The sequence below is a fragment of the Dermacentor andersoni genome, chromosome 7 (genome assembly GCF_023375885.2).
Source record: "Dermacentor andersoni chromosome 7, qqDerAnde1_hic_scaffold, whole genome shotgun sequence".
NCBI lineage: Eukaryota > Metazoa > Arthropoda > Arachnida > Ixodida > Ixodidae > Dermacentor > Dermacentor andersoni.
Window position 1 is genome coordinate 50,218,489 of NC_092820.1, and position 18,809 is coordinate 50,237,297.

The 18,809-nt window shown below is 46.1% G+C and overlaps 1 protein-coding gene across 1 annotated transcript in view; it reads left to right on the forward strand.

The window, feature by feature from the left end:
* Window positions 1-18,809, forward strand: part of LOC140219564 (venom metalloproteinase antarease-like TserMP_B) — a 129,407-nt gene that overhangs the window by 55,267 nt on the left and 55,331 nt on the right. The window contains exons 6-7 of the mRNA XM_072289451.1: window positions 7,266-7,371; window positions 12,919-13,053. Of these exons, the coding sequence (XP_072145552.1) occupies window positions 7,266-7,371; window positions 12,919-13,053 (241 nt within the window). The remainder of the gene's footprint in view (window positions 1-7,265; window positions 7,372-12,918; window positions 13,054-18,809) is intronic.

Genomic DNA, 18,809 nt, shown 5'->3' on the forward strand with positions numbered 1-18,809 from the left:
TACACGGTGAAGATTCCCCGAAAAGATGGCCTCAGTCCTAAGCTTTCCCTGGCCAGATCGTCAAAAAGACTTGCGCAGTTTATCGACGTCGCCTTTTACATCCGCTGACCTATATGCAGCTTCGCAATGCTTGCATCTCCGGCGAAATTAGTGTGAGCCCAATATTAGGTTTGCATCTGCCTGAACTATACCTATCATGATCAAATCATACCATTGTTAGATCTGTATATATCACAGCCGCAACCTCATTCTGGTCGGGGCGCGCAACCTTAGATAATAAAGAAGTCCCTCAGAATGTTTCTACAATTTGGTATAAGTTATGTGAAACGCTCTATTATTGCTACCCCGAAAAACGTAGCACCAACTCTGCTCTCTTTACAAGCACATACAGGGACAATTTAGAGTGTCTTGGGCTCAGCGCAACAGTTAGAAAAAAGGCGGTAATGTCAAAGCACCCTAACCTGAGTTCTAACGCGTCAGGCAGGCGTCTATTGCGACGCTATAACCAAAATGGAATGCTGCGTTCAGAGCTTTGTAATAAAAGAGCTATCGGAACCACTGCGATGCAATCTTTCCGGTTGCTGTTTGAGTGTAGCTAGATTGTTTATATGATAATCACCTATCTGCATGAGCAGATATTGTCGCATAGTCGTTTGCATAATATTTTGGAGGCATGGTTGAGAGTCGTCAACCATGACTACCATTTTGTAAGTGTCCGGCTGATAACGGCCTGGAATATCGTTCGCCAATTTACAGATGAACCTGAACTGCGTGCACCTAGCTTGCTTTAGACCTTTTGTCATCCGAGCAACAAGGATGCATAAGGTTTTGTCTGAGGCTAGTAGCAGAAAAGAGGAAATATGCCCATATCACTTGACGCGCTTTAGTTGTGAGAACTCTAAAGAGAGAAGAGAGCAAGCAAAGACAGGGAGGTTACCAGAGTGCGTTCCGTTAGCTAACCTACAAGTGGGGGTGGGGCAGTGAAAGAAAGAGAAGACATGAGCTGTATTGCGATTTCACGTGCCCTAATCTAACTGCAATCACTTAAGTTTGTTGCCTTTAGCTACAGAAGAAGCGCTCTAATGTCTTTATGTGCTGATGAACTGTGAGGCCAAGCCCCGAAGACATCTGCTGCTTTAACTGGCCTATCGTCCAGTCTTTTCAAGGCACACTGTAGAGCCTCACGATTATTATTGAAGCAAGAACAGTGGAACAGAACATGATTGAGGCTGTCCTCACACTTGCACCTAGCGCACATTGGTCAATCCACCATTCCAATACGATAGTTGTAGGACTTACTGAATGCGACTCCTACCCACAGCCAACACAGTAGTCTTGCGGCAAGTTGTGAAACGTTTGCTGGTAATTTCTGTTTCAGTGATGGGTTGAGGCTGCACAATCGACTTTTACAGTTTTGCGATGTATGCCCGTAACTCGACGTGATTCTACGCACGAGATTCCGAAGCTCTCGTGCACCGTCTACTCTCGATAAAATTATAAGTGTTGGTGCTGCAACGTGGGCAAGTCGCGAAGCGTCATCGGCGAGATGATTACGACGGATGCCCCAATGTCCGGCCGCCACTGAAAGACTATCGTTTCCTCGTTCAGAAGATCAACGACAATATTAGTTGATTTGAGACAGCAGCTGGTCGTAATTACCACGTCGTACACTTCGCAGTCTTTGGAGGGCTGCCTTTGAATTACAAAGTATTGCCTATTTTTGGACGGCTATTTTTCAATCTATTCGACAGCTAGGCGAAGAGAGGCAAGTTCGGAACCTGTAGATGTCTTCACGTGTGAAGTCTTAAACTTCATGATGACCTATTTAGATGGAAAAACAATGGCGCCCGAGGAACTTCACAAGACCAAATCGTATGTGTAAACGTGGTTCGGTTAGAATACCGACAATACAAAAGTTCCAATCTGATCTGCTTGAGAGCCGTGGTGATCAGTCTGGCCTTCTTCGCAGTACCTGGAACAGCAAGGTACACAGTATGCATTTTCAAGCACCACAGAAGGGATGGTGTACTTGATGAGTGCGAATATTTCAATGAGAAAGAGTTCTAGTTAGTTGCAACTGCCATGAAGAAGGCTCCATTGGCTATTTTCTCAGGCAACCGAACGAGATTGTGCTGAAGAGCTCTGGATATATCGAGAACATGCACCCACAGTGCGTAAGCAGCTATATAAGCCGTTACTGGGTGGTCTGTCATGGTGGCAATTGTTGCTGCGGTTGAACCACATTGAAGTAGCCCAGTCAATGTTCGAAGAGTTTGAATGTGTAAAGAGCAGGGCGCAAAGATCAGGACAAAAGGAGAACACAAACGACAGGACCGGCGCCATTTGCGTTCTTCTTCGGCCCTGATCTTCGCACCCTGCTCTCTACACATTCAAGCATGAACCAACTAGCCAAAGCAAGTGTTTTACTCGAAGAGTTTCTTTGGCCTTGAATCCTCCGTAGGACACGGATATTAGTTTTGTTAGCATTGGATATCATTGATGTCTTATATATTAAGTATCTTAGGAAGAGCACATTGTATAGTTAGAGCATAAATTCCACAGATGTGTCCCACATTTTACATTTATGAAACTCTAGTATATGGGCGACAGTAAGACTCTTCTTCAAGTATGAGGTCTGGGGGCTCCATGAAAGGTCTCTGTCGATAATACCGCCAAAACTCGTTGAGATTTTGCGTATGAAATTGTTTGCTGATCAATAAAAATAGGGTAACAGTTCAAGGGCCCATGAATAAAAGCAACTAAGGCACAATTTCCAGTCAAAGTGCTGAGGCACTGAACACGCAGGAACGATGATGTCAGGGTCGCTGTTTTGGGGAGCCGTGCAGCTTCGGAGCCTCGTATGCATATGTCGCCAACCTGCATGGAAAGGTTGTCTGTAAGTGGCAGAATTCAATGCCGAGGCTCAACAAAATGATGCTAAGAACTCTGTCTTACGTGACGCCACGACAAGTGGGAGGGTCAGTGGTTCGTACATCCGTACTTTGCGTAAAGATGAGCTTTTTGAACAGATATCTTCGAATCCACCGAAATATTCGTCGACCGATTCCAATCTTCTTCTAGGGAAACTAGGATGGCTTCATGCGTTACATTATCATAGGCGCCTTTCACATCGAGGAAAAGTGCAACCGATATACGTTTGAGGTGTTTTTATTGTTACACAGACGTCACCCAGTCGATGACGTTGTCAACAAAGGCGCGACCTCTTCCAACCCATTAATGGCATCGGATATACGTTGTGGCACTCAAAATACCACTCGAGGCGTGCGAGAACCATTCTTTCCATGATTTTGAAACGCGGCTGGACGTCACAATGGGTCGGTAGGATGCTAAGTCAAATGGCGTTTCGCCAGGTTTCAGGGGTGGCTTCAAGCCGCTGGACTTCACTGTTCAGGAATGACACCGTCATTTCTTGACTGGTTGTAACATTCCAGAAGTCGACCTCCACCATCTTCACCTAGGTGGCATAAATCAGCGTAGGTGATGCCGTCCGGCCCTGGCGAAAATGAGCGCCTGCATGTTCATCAAGTGAGAAGGATACACTCAATTCTGGGAAGCATGTCGCAGCAACCTCGCCCAGAAATTGGCTATTACTCGTGATCACACTACCCGCAAATTTGACAGAGAAATGTTCAGCTATATCAACCTGCGAACGGCTTTGATGGAGAGCTAGGACACAGACTGAGACCGCAGAAAGACGAGCCAAGGCCGTGCACCATCCTGCGTGTGACAGACAGTAGCTTGCGTGGGTCAAGTGTCTGCAAAACATCTTCCACCTTTGTTCCTATGGCCTGTCCGTACCACATGGGATATTCTTTTGTATTCGTGTAGCATCTCTAAGGTCATGAATTGAGTTCGTACACCCGTATTGCCTCTTGGCTCTTCTCCGAATCCTTTGAGGTCGCTCAAGTTATATATCAAAATCACTACGCTTTATCGTTTGTGTAAAAGTGTACTTCGACGCGTCCATAGCACCGGGGGGGAGGCCCTGAATGCTGCAGGTAAATAATCCTTTGCATGCCTCTTCCAGCTTTGTCGTATACGTTGACCACCTTAGTTGCCGAGAAATATAATCGGAGGAGCTACCAAACCCCGTGATTCTCAAGTAGGTGCAAGTACGGTTACTGCCAGAAGTCTCGATGTCAGAGAACCACCAAAACTTTTGACCAATACGCCATGACACCAAAGTCAAATCCAAGCAACTGCTATAAATCGAGCCACACAAGTACGTTGAACTTGAATTGTTCATAAGGCTGTACTTGTGGTCGGAAACAAACTACACAAGTTATCGGCCACTGCAATCTATTCCGGAGCTTCCGCAAACGAAATGATGAGCAATGAAGTCAGCAGGTATTATCTAAGGTACAGCAGTCGCTGACAGGATGTCTCGAAGTCGGTCGCCATCGGACCGACTAGATGGGGGGATATAGGCGACAATTAGGTTGAAGGCCACTTTATTCTTTGTAATGCGGAGACACCGTATCGGTTTTCACGGTGAGCTAGCACCGAATGGGGAATGCAGGTCTGTTCTGTGCACACGTAAACAACTACTTTGCTGGACTACGCGTACGTCTACTCCATAAAGGTTTCGCAACCAGAGAACTATTGCGCTTTCGACACCTTTGGTTCATATATTACCACTATATTTTAATGGTTGGTAAAAAACGTATGGGCGAAAACGGTAGAAACGTGGTTTAGGTCCTGTGGCATTCCACTTCAGCATCGTCGCACTACGCACTTCATCACGGAATCAAGGCAGTTGAATAGCAATTGTGCCTACCGAAGATTCGCGAGCACTAGGCTCAGGCAATCCAAAACTTGTACTGCGCTTGGAGCTGTTCTCGCATTAGAATTACCCACAAGCGCGAATCTCATTTATCAAGCACTTGAGTACTGCCGCAATTCGGCGGTCATGTTCTGTCAGCACACCTGGGCGACGTATGGAGCACTGTGGCGGCAATCCTTGTAGTTTATCCGAAAAGCTTATCCCTTGCATTGGTGATTATGCTCTATCCTCGGCTTTCTTTTCAGCTGTTTAATAATCAATATATGATTTGGATACAGTCTGCAGCGTTTGTGGAGCTGATTCAAGAACAAGAGGCTTTGCGGAAGATGTATTCTGTGTGCAGAGAATAGAATTCCTTGATGAGCGTCTGCGACGAGTACGGCGTCGTTTGGTGTCAGCAGCTACTTATTGTTGAGTGGAAGGGTCCCTCACTATTCATTTTTCAAGAAGTAGATTTTGCGCTTAACTTTTGGACATTCCTTTGACGAGGCGTCGTGGAGCCTCTGACAGCTTTAACCTAGCAGTAGTCTGCAAAATGTTGTGCTGAGCAACGGGAATATATCGTAGACTCACTGGAACGAATATTTGGTATTTTCTGCACTGAACTGGCTTGGGAACAAAGGGCCGGACAGCATGTTGAAAATGATCTACCTTGACATGCGACTGATGGCAGTCATTTTTGAAGATGATTTTGACGTATTGGGAGTTTCCGAGACCAGCCACTTAGAATATTATGGTGCAATCATTGGCAGACTTCAATAAAAGTGGCAGCTCCTCGCTTGAAATGGCCTTATTAATGTCATATGTAACGCTGTAGTAGCCCCTTTTCCCAGCATGGTACGAACTTCGTGCCACCAATGACAGTGACCGCACGAAGAGAGTAATGCTGACGCTTAAACGACGTCTACCACAACATTTTTCGCTACATTGACTCAGACGTCCTGAATGGCGTTTGGCAGCAGTGGTCGGAGTTGAACCGTTGATGAGCCTCATGTTGTCGTAGGGTAGCGCAGGTACGAAGAGGATGGTGTACTCGGGGAACTCAGCGTTTTCTTCCTGGTATATGTGTCCACAGAGGCCCTGAACGTCCGCCGCTTTGCTTTCTTACTCAGGACAGTCACGTAGTCGAAGTACCAGCTGTCATCCCTCTGGGTCGAGTCTATGAAGGTAGCCTCGCTGTCGCTCAAGGGGTTGATTTCCGCTTCCTTGAGACTGCCGACGCGGACACCGCTAGATCAGGTGAGATTTCGGGTGCCTCCACTTCCATCCCAGTCGAGCAGGGAACAGTGTTTCCGGTACAAAACAAAACGAGAATAAGCAGATAATCCTGGTGACGCAGGACAAACACTCAACAACAGGATCACTTCGTCCTTTTCTTGCAAGAGCTCAAAAGTTCTTATACTGGGCTTACTTGAATCAAGGTTGAAGTTGTGCCCTACTTTATTGAGAACATTTCAAGAGCTACCAAGCCTATCTCGCAAAGGTTATTTTGTATGAGTTCATGTCAACATTTCGTCTAAATTTGGCAAGAAATACTGGCGAAATTTTGCTGTAGGAATGCTGATAATCGAAAATTTCGATCAAAAACTCTGACACGTCATACATTATTATCTACAATCAAATAGCCAACAATGCGCTCTCATCGCGGCCAATAATCATACAATAGATCTGAATTGCCTTGTTCAACAGAAACATATGCCAATGTTTTTGTCTCCACAGTAATTGAACGAAAGCTATCAGAATACAGGCAGCGACAGCTGAGCTAACATGGATCCATCTTGATGAGCTCTCTTGATATTAAGCATAGCAATTTTGTAACACCTTACAAAAGTACATCGGATTTTGTATTTGTAAATTGAGTTTGCTCCGAATCATATCGAACGATTTCCGGCACGCCGTTGAGTATAAGGTTGAAAGCCATGCTCGCTTAAATATATTAAACTAATGTTTCATGCTGTTGGCTACCTAGAGCTCGCAATAAATCTAGAGACGTACGGAAACTCAGCTCACATAGCGAGTTCTGAAAAATACAGTCACAGAGGCACGGCGTCACATGTGGATAAAGAATGTCCACATGTTGCTTGGGCAGGCAACGATTCCTTGGGGAGGTTTCCTCCTGTAATTTTCTTATATGAAATGTTGTTTAGGAGATGTTGAGGTAAGCCACGTGCTGTGGTGATGCTGGGTTGGATTACGGCAGTGGCTCTACTTTGTACAAACGTACCATAGCGCTATAACGCGCAGCACAATAGGGCGACGTCGGCGTTCCCTGTCTCCTGTGTTCATGCATAGCTAGAAGGTGCACGGGGTCACTTTTGATATGTAAATTATTGCTCTGAGACGCTGCTGAGCACCTGTACATATAGAGTACCATTTATCCGATGCCTTGTGTGAAAAGTTTATTTTACATCCTTGAACGCTGTCTTTAACTTTTCTTTTCCCCATTGTATCGCTATTCCAGGTTTTGCAATAAAAGGTAGCATGTGCACAGAACGCAATATTGCTTTGGTACCTGATGACGGCGTCTTCCTCGCAGTGAACAAGCTTGCCAAGGTGATTGTACACGCGTAAGTTTTCTCAGAGCTTCTCTATGATGGGCACAATAAACTATATTCGATTTGCATAAGGGACAGCGTTGTGCGCTGGTTATGGCTGTTCAAGCTGACAATTTGTTGGTTACTTTGGTACATGAGTGTGTAACTTAGCGTGGTTTACAGAGAAGTGCAAGGAATGCAACGCCCACCGTCACAGTGGAGTCTGTCAGCACTTTTCGTACATTGAGATGTTGTACATGTTTAATACAAGCTGCATAGGCGTCATCGCAAGCTTTCGTTGCTGCTGTAACGAGTGATATGAAATCTAAATTGAAAATCAAATGCCTCCTTTTACTTCTTCATGCGCAAGAGGCCAATAAGGCATATTCTAATGGATAAAAGCTGTGCCAGTCATATGCACGTGCTGGTCAGTGCCCATGAAGTAAGGTTAAAAATTATGGGGTTTTACGTGCCAAAACCACTTTCTGACTATAAGGCACGCCGTAGTGGAGGACTCCGGAAATTTCGACCGCCTGGGTTTCTTTAACGTGCACCTAAATCTAAGTACACGGGTGTTTTCGCATTTCGCCCCCATCGAAATGCGGCTGCCGTGGCGTGAAGTAAGGTTGGAGTGAATCATCTCAGTATGTAATAAAGCATGGAATCCAGAAAACACAAAAAATAAAAACTTTGGCGACAGAGAAGTGAATATTCGTACCGTTTAATACGAGAACTACACTGCCCGGCGTGCCAAGCATACGCCATTGTCATTGCCTCTGCTATGGCGGTAGCGCTACAAGTAACATTTACTTATTTGATCGTGTAATTGTTGTACAGCTTTGCTTGTATGACTATCCTTACTCAAACGTACTTCGAAATTCTGCTTGAATAGTTACAATCTAGATTTAAGCTTCTCAGCACGGATATGCTGTCACAGTCACGGAAGTGACTGTAATTAGCAGTTTTTACGTACGTAAAGAAGCTCTGGGATGAGATTTTGGGCAATATGGGGAAATTTGTGCCTTGCTTTCGAATTACTAGAAAGTCAAGGTTTTGAATGTTTCTACTAGATGCCCGGTTCAACTCGTTACAATACCGCTGTCCAGAATATCCTAACGTTTTCGTAATCGGAGTCCCTCTCACATGCCATATGAGGGCTTAGTTGGATAAGAAAGCTTGCGAACGCAGCCGCGTATCCGAAAATACACCCAAATGGCAGCGATACACAAAAGAACAAGACGTATACAGTGGCAGTCGTCGACCCGCAATCGCAACACGAATTTATAGGCAACTGTCAAGCCAGGGACAACGGCAGCTGCCAAAACTTTTACCGTGGCAATGGCCCTTGCTCATGGGGAACACATGCGCAAGAGCGTCACCATAATCACAGACTCACAAGAAGCATGTGACATGCTTCTCAGGGGCCACGGGGTCAAAAATGTTTCTCAGTATTACATACAAACCCTTTCATCGTCACCAGATCATACGGTGTCCACGCCATACAGGCCGAGAGGGGAACAATATAGGGGATTCGCTAGCCCGAGGGATTATTACCCGGCAGACTCGAACCGCACGGTGCTGGGAAGCCACCCCAATAAGCATAATCCCAAGTATGCCCGAGTCATTTGCGCTTCTCAGTGCACAATCATAAAAACATACCCTCCCTCTCATGCAAAACTCAGTGGAGTGGAAGCCGCTAGCTGGTGTAAAATTCAGACGGGTGGTGGTGGTGCGGTGGTGGTGATAAACATTATTGAAAGGGGGAGGTGGCTGAGGGGATCGGCCTCAAGTGAGGCCCTGAGCCTCTGAGCCTACTTGGCCTTCTTCGCCCTGTCGACCAGTACAAGCTGTCCATCGACGCCCCCGGACCTGAGCCAGGCGGTCCAGTCAGTCTTGCTACTCATAGCGGGATGAGAACACGGGAGTGACGTGCATTCCCACATTATCAGTGTTAGTGTCCCTCTTTGCGAACACAGCCTACATTAGTCGCTTTCCTTGCCCGCTGTAATTTTGTTAATGTACTTTGGGCCGGGATATTCCCCCTCACTTAAACCCCAAAATGCCATCTTCCCCCTCGCTATAAGGTAGACTTCCGGTGGACGTCATATCAACACTACAACGCATTACATGGGACGTGAACCACACCACTTCGATAAACAAGCCAGACAAACGAGAAATGCGCGACACAGCCAATCAGCTTAGACCTGGCGGGACAACAATCCTTCCTAGACTAGATAAAGCAGGCGGCCGAGGACTGTGATACCCTAGACTAAAGGGGCAACTACAATTCTCACAAAATCCTTTAGAACAATAAAGTTTTTTTTTCTATCTTATAGGGGTTCACCTTACCGATTTACGCTGCAAGTGCCCGATGATGAGAAATAACACTATCAAAATAAGAACGCGCATGCGTTTTCCAGACTAGTGAAATGTTTTGAGAACTCACATTTTGCATTGGCCGTTCTACTCTCCTTGATGTTCACTTGAGCAAAACGTTTGACCATACCTAGGCTTTCGCTCGCTTCCTTCACAAGAGACTTCAAGGCCATCCACGACCACGATGTCTGCTTCTGCAGCCTTGTGGCGTATTGACAAATCCGCTTCATTTACGCCAATGACAGAGAGCTGCTGCTGCTTCAGCCCTCTGAATGCTGACGAAAGTATCCAAGCAGCTGCCGGTACATGTGCTCTGGAATAACAACGGCGTCGGCTCCTGAGCTAACTTTAAACTTGACTGATAAGCTCAAAGCAAGTTGCAAGGATGTAGGATTATGTAAAATGTGGCCGAAGGAACCAAAATCCAGGAATGACAAGTACATATGCTAAATAAGCTTGACTTAAAGAAATATTATGCGCCGCTACATTGCTCGAATGCTAACCACATTACGATTCCGCATCATCGTGAATTAGTACGTCGTAATGTTTTTCTAAAAACTAGGCCTCCTTTGGTCCTCCCACACACTTTTCCGGTGCTGGCTGGGATACGGTTTCTGCTATCTAGCCAATTGCAGAAGAACTTGGGCCATTGTTTATGTTCAACAGAGTATGTATCGTGTCAAGGCAGTTGGCGAATGTCATCTCGTGTTAGCGCACACAAGTACCAGTTAATACGTAACGAGGCGGTCTCGGGTGCGTGATTAGCTGCGCAACCGCACACTTGAACTCCGTGACAGAGACAGTGCCGTAGTCACGTCGCCTTCGTAGTTCCTTCTTCGTGCAGGTATAGCACATGCTTTTACCGAATATAGTGCAAAGGGAGGGGGAAAGTTTGGCAGATGACCTATTCAAGCTCAAACGTTAGTTCCGATATAATACACTTTCGTCATCACGCCATCGCCGTCGTTCTTTCGTTGTTATTTGATCTATTTTTTTCGTATCACCTTCATTATTTTCAATATGTTGTTTTGTTAACATGCCGGTGTTGTTCCGTCGTCGCCACTTGGCTGTCGTGCATCTGCTCTCCTCACTCCGTCCTTGTCATTCCATTATCTTCCTTTCACGGTCTCTATTTCCTTGTGGTGATTCGTTCATCACAAGCTGTTTTTCTCATTTGATCCCCGTCAACAATCTATATCAATTTGTCGTCTTCATGTATTCATGCGACCGCCATTCCACCGTAATTATGCAGTTATCGGCATTTCAGTCAGCCGTCATCAGCCCATAAACCTCATGCATTGATTCTCGGGAACCTTCCGCCGTCGTCACTCTCTTGTCGTCATTCAATCGTTATATCGTTGTCGTCATTCCTTCATCATCGATTTGTCGTCGTCATTTCATCGTCACATGTCATCGTCGCCACTTTGTCGTCCACATGACATCATTAATATGTCGTCACACCATCGTTATCATGAAGCCTGGACGTTTTCGTAACGAGTGACCGAGTGTCATCGTCAACCTGTAGTCTAGCATCGCCGGCCTAACTGAAGATATGTTGCACTAGGTAGTAGGCTCTGGCTACTGGCGTCTTTTGGAGTTAGCAAAAGTTTATTACCCATTACTTAATACCACAGCAAAACGTACAACAATGCCAGTAATATTTCCGTCAATATGTTGTGCTTGCCAGACATGCTACATTTGCTTAAACATAGCATTGCACTTGCGTCATGAACATATCATTTCCGTAAAAAACCACTTGAATTGCGTCATTATTGGGAACGTTTAGGTCATTAGCATTGCTGTTGTACCTAGGATCTCGGAAAAGTTCGCTCAACACTGCGTCTCAGATAGTAGTTGGACTAACTCAGTTTTGGTCAATATGGATTAATACATAGCTTATTGGGAACATCGGGCCGCGTTCCTCATTCTTTTCTTCTTTGTTATACACGTGATAAATAGTTACATGCAATGACACCAGGTGGTTTATTCTTCTTCAGAGTATACTTTTGCCGTAAAGATGTCTAAAATCTTAAACCCTTTTAATATTATAATTTGTATTCATCTAGAGAGGCACAGCCTTAACAGAAAAAACGTCAAAGCAATGGCGCACGCTTCACAGAGGGACAGAGAAGGCAGCAGAACAAAACAGTTTCTCCCTCATGTTTGCACTATTGCTCCGACATTTTGTACCAGCAAGCCAAACGTACTATCATTCCTATAAAAAGCTGTTTGCATCACAAGATAAACATGCGCTTTTGCAGGCACTTTCTCCTACAGAAGCTAATGTCGCATTTGAGCGCAAATTTTAACGAAACATTCCGTAGGTAATCCACTAATTTGTTAGGTTTCCCGCACGATTTTATGGCAATATTACAGAATGCAAGAACATACAAAACAATTGGAATCGCATACAGACGTTTTAACAGGGATATTTCATCATGAAACAAATTACAGAACTTTTTTGAGGGGCGTAGGTAATGTAAGGAGGGTGGCTGTTTTACTGGCTGCAACAATGACATGCCGAAAAAACATGTAAGTTAAATTCTACTGGTGCGAAGTTACGACAGCAAGCCGTTCTCAGCGTGATCTGCGTTGACCATAAATTGGCAAGCGAATTTCTTTTTGTGCCTTTCAGTTGTCGCGAAAAGAATACCTCTGGGTAGTTGCCGGCATTCTCCTGGATTGATGGCTTCACATACAGAAGCGAGCATCAGTAGGAAGACCGCACATAACAAATGTGAAAGCGGGAGCTATGCGTGTAGCGATAGTTTTAAAAGAGCAGTTCTTTTTTGTGCCGTGCAGTCACTACGGGGCTTTGCTGCCATTCGATTGGTGGCATTTGACCCAACTTCTAATAATAAATTTTGGTTCTGATTCGGAGTTGGCAGCTTCAATGGCCCACATTTTCAATATCACTCCAGGATAAACTGTGTGCGGCTGTCTAAAGGTAACAATAGATTCTGAAAAGGGTTGCACTGATAAGATCGAAAATTGGCGAACATTGGCACCGACTTGGATAGATCTTGCTTTTGTAACTAAGCGTCATCCGTGAACTGCAAGGTGAAATATGAACACAATCGCACGTAAACCGTGTGGTTTAATGGCCATCCACAAGTCATAATACTGAGTGCGAATACATGCTGCTGAACATCCTGAAATGTCCTATGTAGAATGCTTATACCACTACTGTTTCTTTGTTCACAGCATAGGCGTGGATCTCGATGGTGTCGGAGATGCCAAGAATTGTAACAAACCTGGCTACCTCATGGGAAGTGGTCCGCTCAAACAGCCATTTGCTTTCTCACCCTGTACTAAGCATCTTGTGGCACCGGCTTTAAGGTAAGAATTATTGGAAGTAAGAAAGAATAAAACAGCGATGAAAATATTACTATCTAAAACCCTTTCACGCAGGTTTATGTCTTCCGCTGGTTAAAATGCTTGATGAAATCCGCAAGAGTGTTTACGCGCTCCTAGAGCCAAGAGCATGCGCTATTGGTAGTGTGTACTCTAGCTGTTAAGTACAAATTTGTCTGATGGTTTTTGGAGGAAATTGTGAATATCTATTCTTACGCAAATTACCTAGCGGAGCGCTGCACTTGTCATGATGTAGACTATGTCAGAAAGAGACCCTACAATCAGTATGCGCCTATATCAAAACTGCTTTCATGAGCCCACATCTGTTTCTCGCCATTCCAGCTGATAAAATATGTGTCCTGCTCTGTAATAAACAAAATAAACAAACATGAGATGGGAAACCTTTTAAATATAGTATCTATGTTAGGTGCGAGTGGAGCCCACGAATCATAGCAATGCACCTGTGCCTAATGACAATGTTGAAAGGTTGATCTCGATGCTAAGTGTTGCCTGACTTACTTAAACGACTGCTTTGCATCTAGCACCCCGACCGCCTCCCAGAAAACATATGTGAAATAATAGATTTCATAATACCTTTATTTAGAGGAGTTCATATCAGAAGTATCAAAATATGCTAATGTTCAGCATTCCTTCGTCTATGAAATCGTTCATTAGAAGGGCTAAATTTCGCCCCTGTTGAGACCACAATCGCATTGGCATGCATGCTTCTTGTATATTGTCACGTGTACTTATTTATCTTTTCTGTCTGATCAATTTTACCGTCTGAAAAGTGTTATCGCACACCGCAGAACGAGCCCGACTGTATGGGAAGTTTCTCGAAAGCTATCGATGGTTTTATCTGCTGTCTGTTTTCGCCGAAGCTTGTGTAATCTCATTGCATATCCCATGAGAATTGGATAGAACTTTCGCAAAAACACGCTGGCGTGAACAATTACTCTGGAACCTTCGATGGCGCATGTATAAAAGCCGACGCACTTCATCGACAGATCAAATTTTGAAGATCGCCGACCGTATTTGTCGCTATCGCTGTGTTTTGAGTGTAACTTGTTTTTGTGGGCACAAGTTGCCAATAAAATGCTAGTTTAGTCCATTACAGTTTTACTGCCTTCTTCAAGGGCACTACTACGTCTCATGTAGTGGAAGTGCTAGTTCGTTCATCTACCGAACATCCCGGCAAGGCTATGTGCCAAGCCCGAGCCACGAAAACAACACCAATGTCGCCAAAGACCAGCGAGCTAGTCGCCGACTGCAGAGGCGGGGCGCAGTGCTCGGACTTTTGCATGAGAAGACCAGGCAGTCTACCGTTACGACAGCAGCTACAACGACAACCCCAGTGCCGTGACCACCGATCGTGCTGCAGCAGCCCAGGGAGCCATCGACGTTCCGCAGTTCAACATTCGAGGACTCGGAAAGCTAGCATGATACGTAGGATAGGGTCGCTACATTAACAGCTGAAACAGCGACGACAAGCTGTGACATGTCTTTTCGGCATAGCAAGACACCTCCAGGACGTGGTTCGAAAATGGAAAGGCCATCTCAACGACGTGGAGCCTATTCCGGAGCTGCTTCCTTCAGACATTCACAAGCGTCGTCACAAGATGATCGCAATCTTTATGGAGGAGTTGGCCCGTCTCTTCCGGTACGCCGACAAAGAAATGCCAGAAGAGACAAAAGTTTCCTTCTTGACGAGGGGTGTCAAGCAAGAGCTGTTCACCGGATTTATACGCAACCCGCCCAAGACTGTTGCTAAATATGCCTCCGAAGCCACAACCATTCAGGAGACGCTCGATATGCGGACAAGGCAACATACCCGCCGAAACTACACCGACGCTCAAGTACTCAGCAGCGACGACTTGCGAGACACCATCAGAGTGGTCGTTCCCGAGGACCTGCATAATCTCTTTCCAAGGTCGCGGCCTTAGGTGTCCTCAACCGCCGACATCGTTAAAGAACAGGTTCAGCGATCACTGGGGTTACTGAACTGCAACCGCCATCGCCATAGCCTCAGCCGGAAACGATGACTTACGCCGCCGTCGCCCACCGCCAGATTCCCCCACCGCGCACGCGCCAGTGCCCCATGACGCCACAATTACGTTGCCAGACGCCGCCACTGCCGCCAACCCGCCCACCTGTCGACCAGCGAAAGGGTCCGATGAAGACAGACATTTGGCTAGCCTCCAACCACCGTCCGCTCTGCCTCGATGGCGCCGAAGCCGGCTTTGCGTACCGCCGATGCCCATAACGCGACTTGGGACTGCGAGGCTTCGCGGTCAACCCGCCGTGTCCACAGCTTGGGGAATGCCCTGGTCCCACTGCTGACTACCTCGACGCCATTCAGTGAAGTTCTCGGCGACGGTTCCATTAGCCGTCACGAGGCCGCTATCTCTCACCGCAGCGCCGGGTATGATACAATGGCCCAGTCGGTCCACAAGTATATATGGGGAAAATTAAAAGCAGTACCCAATAGAGGTGTTGCTGTACGTTGAAATGCTGAAAATCAACCGCTGACGACGGCAACACTCCAAGATCTAGCTCGACGACACATCAACGAGGCGATACCATCCCAACGGATTCTGAAAGTCGAAAATACGCCGAAAACTACCTGACGATGCGACGTTCTACCTTTAGGTCAGCACGATGCACCCGAGATTCAACTCCAAGACCTAACTGCAGAGCAAGACAAAAGAACGACCGAGCTCGATGTGCTTCTCCATGGCCATGCAGTCACTGCCTTAGTGGGTACAGCAGACGACTACTCCGTCATGAGTGGACTCATTGCCTCCCAGTTGAAGAACCTTAAGGCTACATGGAAACGGAGGGCAGCTAATGGACAAGGAGGGCAGCTAATAAGGGCCAGCTGGAATGTGCACGGCAAGAATTACCATTCATGACCGGACTTACGCTGTAACATTCGTTATCCTCCAACAGTGCTCACAAGATATTATTCTCGGCGTGGAATTCCTGAACTAGAACGGCGCAATCATCGACATGAACTCAGAAGATGAAGCAATACCACCAGAGAACTGTCGTAGTCACCACACCTTGAGTGTGCTCAAAAATGAAGTGAGCATCCCGCCTCGCTCCAGCATGGTTATTTCCGTCGGTACAGAATCACCTGCAGGTGTAGAAAGCGTCATAGAGGGTGATTAACGTCTACTGTTTGATCGTGAAATTGGTGTCGTAAGAGGGATCGCTCGACTGCATGGAGGAAAAGCGAAAGTGATGCTGACCAACCTAAGTCAGGTGTTCAAGCACGTCATTAGGTGAACGACGATCGCATGCATCGCGGAAATTTTATAAACCAGCAATATGTTTGTCCTCTCTGATCCTGCCGCATCTGCTCCGACGACCATGGTTCCTGAACTAGACGTCGACATAAATTCAAGAATCCCCGTGAGTAAGCAGCTACAGGTAAGACGTCTTCTCCGACGATACAAATACTGCTTTTCGACGTCGTCGAGAATTCGACGAACCCCAATCGCAGAGAATCGCATCACAACGGAAGAGTGCGCTCGAGCACTCCGCTAGAGCCCTTACGTAGCCACAACACGGAAACGCGAAGCTATAAGGCAACAATTCGACGAAATGCTACACGACGACGTCATACAGCAGTCGTCAAGCCCGTGGGCATCTCCTGCGGTCTTGGTGAAGAAAAAGGACGAAACCCTGCGTTCCTGCGTCGACTATTGTCACCTGAACAAGACAAAGAACTCCCACGGATAGAGGGCGCATTGGATCGGCTCTGCTAAATACTTCTCGTCGGTGGAGCTCAAGTCTGGCTACTGGTAAATAGAAGTCGACCAAAGATATCGCAAAAAGACCGCCTTCATCACGCCAGACGGCCTCTATGAGTCCAAGTTCATGCTACTCGGACTGTGCTCGGCGCCTGCAGCGTTCCAGCGCATGATGGACATGGTGTTAGCAAGATTGAAGTGAAAGACCTGTCTTGTTTACTTAGACGACGTTGTCATCTTCACCTGAAAATTGGACAATCACCTTTGGTGGCTCGCAACAGTACCAGAGGCCGTCAAGACATCAGGGCTCACTCTGAAACCAGAAAAGTGCCACTTCGCTTACGATGAACTTCTTGTCCTTGGCCACGTCAACAGCAAATCAGGAATCCGCCCCGACCCGCAAAAGACAGCTGCCATTGCAAAGTTACGACGGTGCATCGACAAGAAGGCAGTGCGTAGATTTCTTGCCATGTGTGCATACTACAGGTCCTTTGTCAAGGACATTCCACGCATTGCTGAGCATCGAAGTGAGATGTCAAGTTCAAGTGGGCAACACCGCTAGCCGACGCATTCCAGGAAATCAAACGACGCATCCAGTCACCAGCGGCACTTCCGCACTTCGATGAGGACGTCGATACAGAAATTTAGAATGACGCCAGAAGCCTAAGCCTCGATAAAGTCCTTGTCCAGCGGAAAGACGGACTTGAATGGATCATAGCTTACGCTAGCCAGTCGGTGTCAAAAGAAAGGGTAATAATTGTACAACCAAAAAGGAATGCACCGCCATCATTTGGGCTATAGCGAAATTCTGGGCTTATCTATAAGGCACGCCGTTCAAAGTCGTCAGCGTCTATAACGCGTTGTTTTGGCTAGCTTATTCAAAGGGCCCTTCAGGACGGCTGGCGCGGTGGAGCCTCAGACTGGAAGAATAGAATTCCACCACTGCATATAAATCCGGACGAAAAAACTCTAATGCCGACTGCTTATCATGCGCCCCCATTGATCTGCCCCGGCAAGGCAACAAAGATGATGACGTCTTTCCTGGAATAATAAGCGCGGAAGACTTCACTGAAAAGCAACTTGCCGGACCGGAGCTAAAATGCCTCATCGAATATTTGGAAGGGAACAACGACGTTGCCCGTAAAGCATTTAGGAGAGGATTGTCTTCGTTTTTTTTTTTTTTTTTTTTATTATTTTTTTTTTTTATTATTTTTTTTTTTTTTCAAGGGAATTTTCCACGTCTCAGTAATTTCTCTCGTCGTATTCGAGTGCTGATTGCCGTGTTATAGTTTGTTCACGAAGCTTTCCCTCAAGTCTAAATATTTTAAGGCAGTTTTCCTAGCCTCTAAAGCCGCTCGAGTTCGCTCTTCTCCTTGAGCGGCCATTTTTCCTAGAAAGTATGCCTTCCAACTACTCTGCCCTTAAACTGGCTCTCTCAACTACTACACGCAGAGACAAAGCAACAGCGCGCGCATTAGATCCCATAGATGAGATGAATATTTACAATTAGTATTAGGGTTAAAATTATATTCGAGTGCTGATTGCCGTGCTATCGTTTGCTAACGAAGCTTTCCCTCAAGTCTAAATATTTTAAGGCAGTTTGTCGTGTGCGTATCGTGGCTACGCACGCTTATATCGCATTCCGTTTCTCTACCACGGCTGCGATTTAAAACCACGGCGCTGCAGTTTTTGCTTTTCTTTTCTTTCTTCTTCTCCGCCCTTAAACTGGCTCTCTCAACTACTACACGCAGAGACAAAGAAACAGCGCGCGCATTAGATCCCATAGATGAGATGAATATTTACAATTAGTATTAGGGTTATAATTATATTCGAGTGCTGATTGCCGTGCTATCGTTTGCTAACGAAGCTTTCCCTCAAGTCTAAATATTGTAAGGCAGTTTGTCGTGTGTGTATCATGGCTACGCACGCTTATATCGCATTCCGTTTCTCTACCACGGGTGCGCTTTAAAACCACGGCGCTGCAGT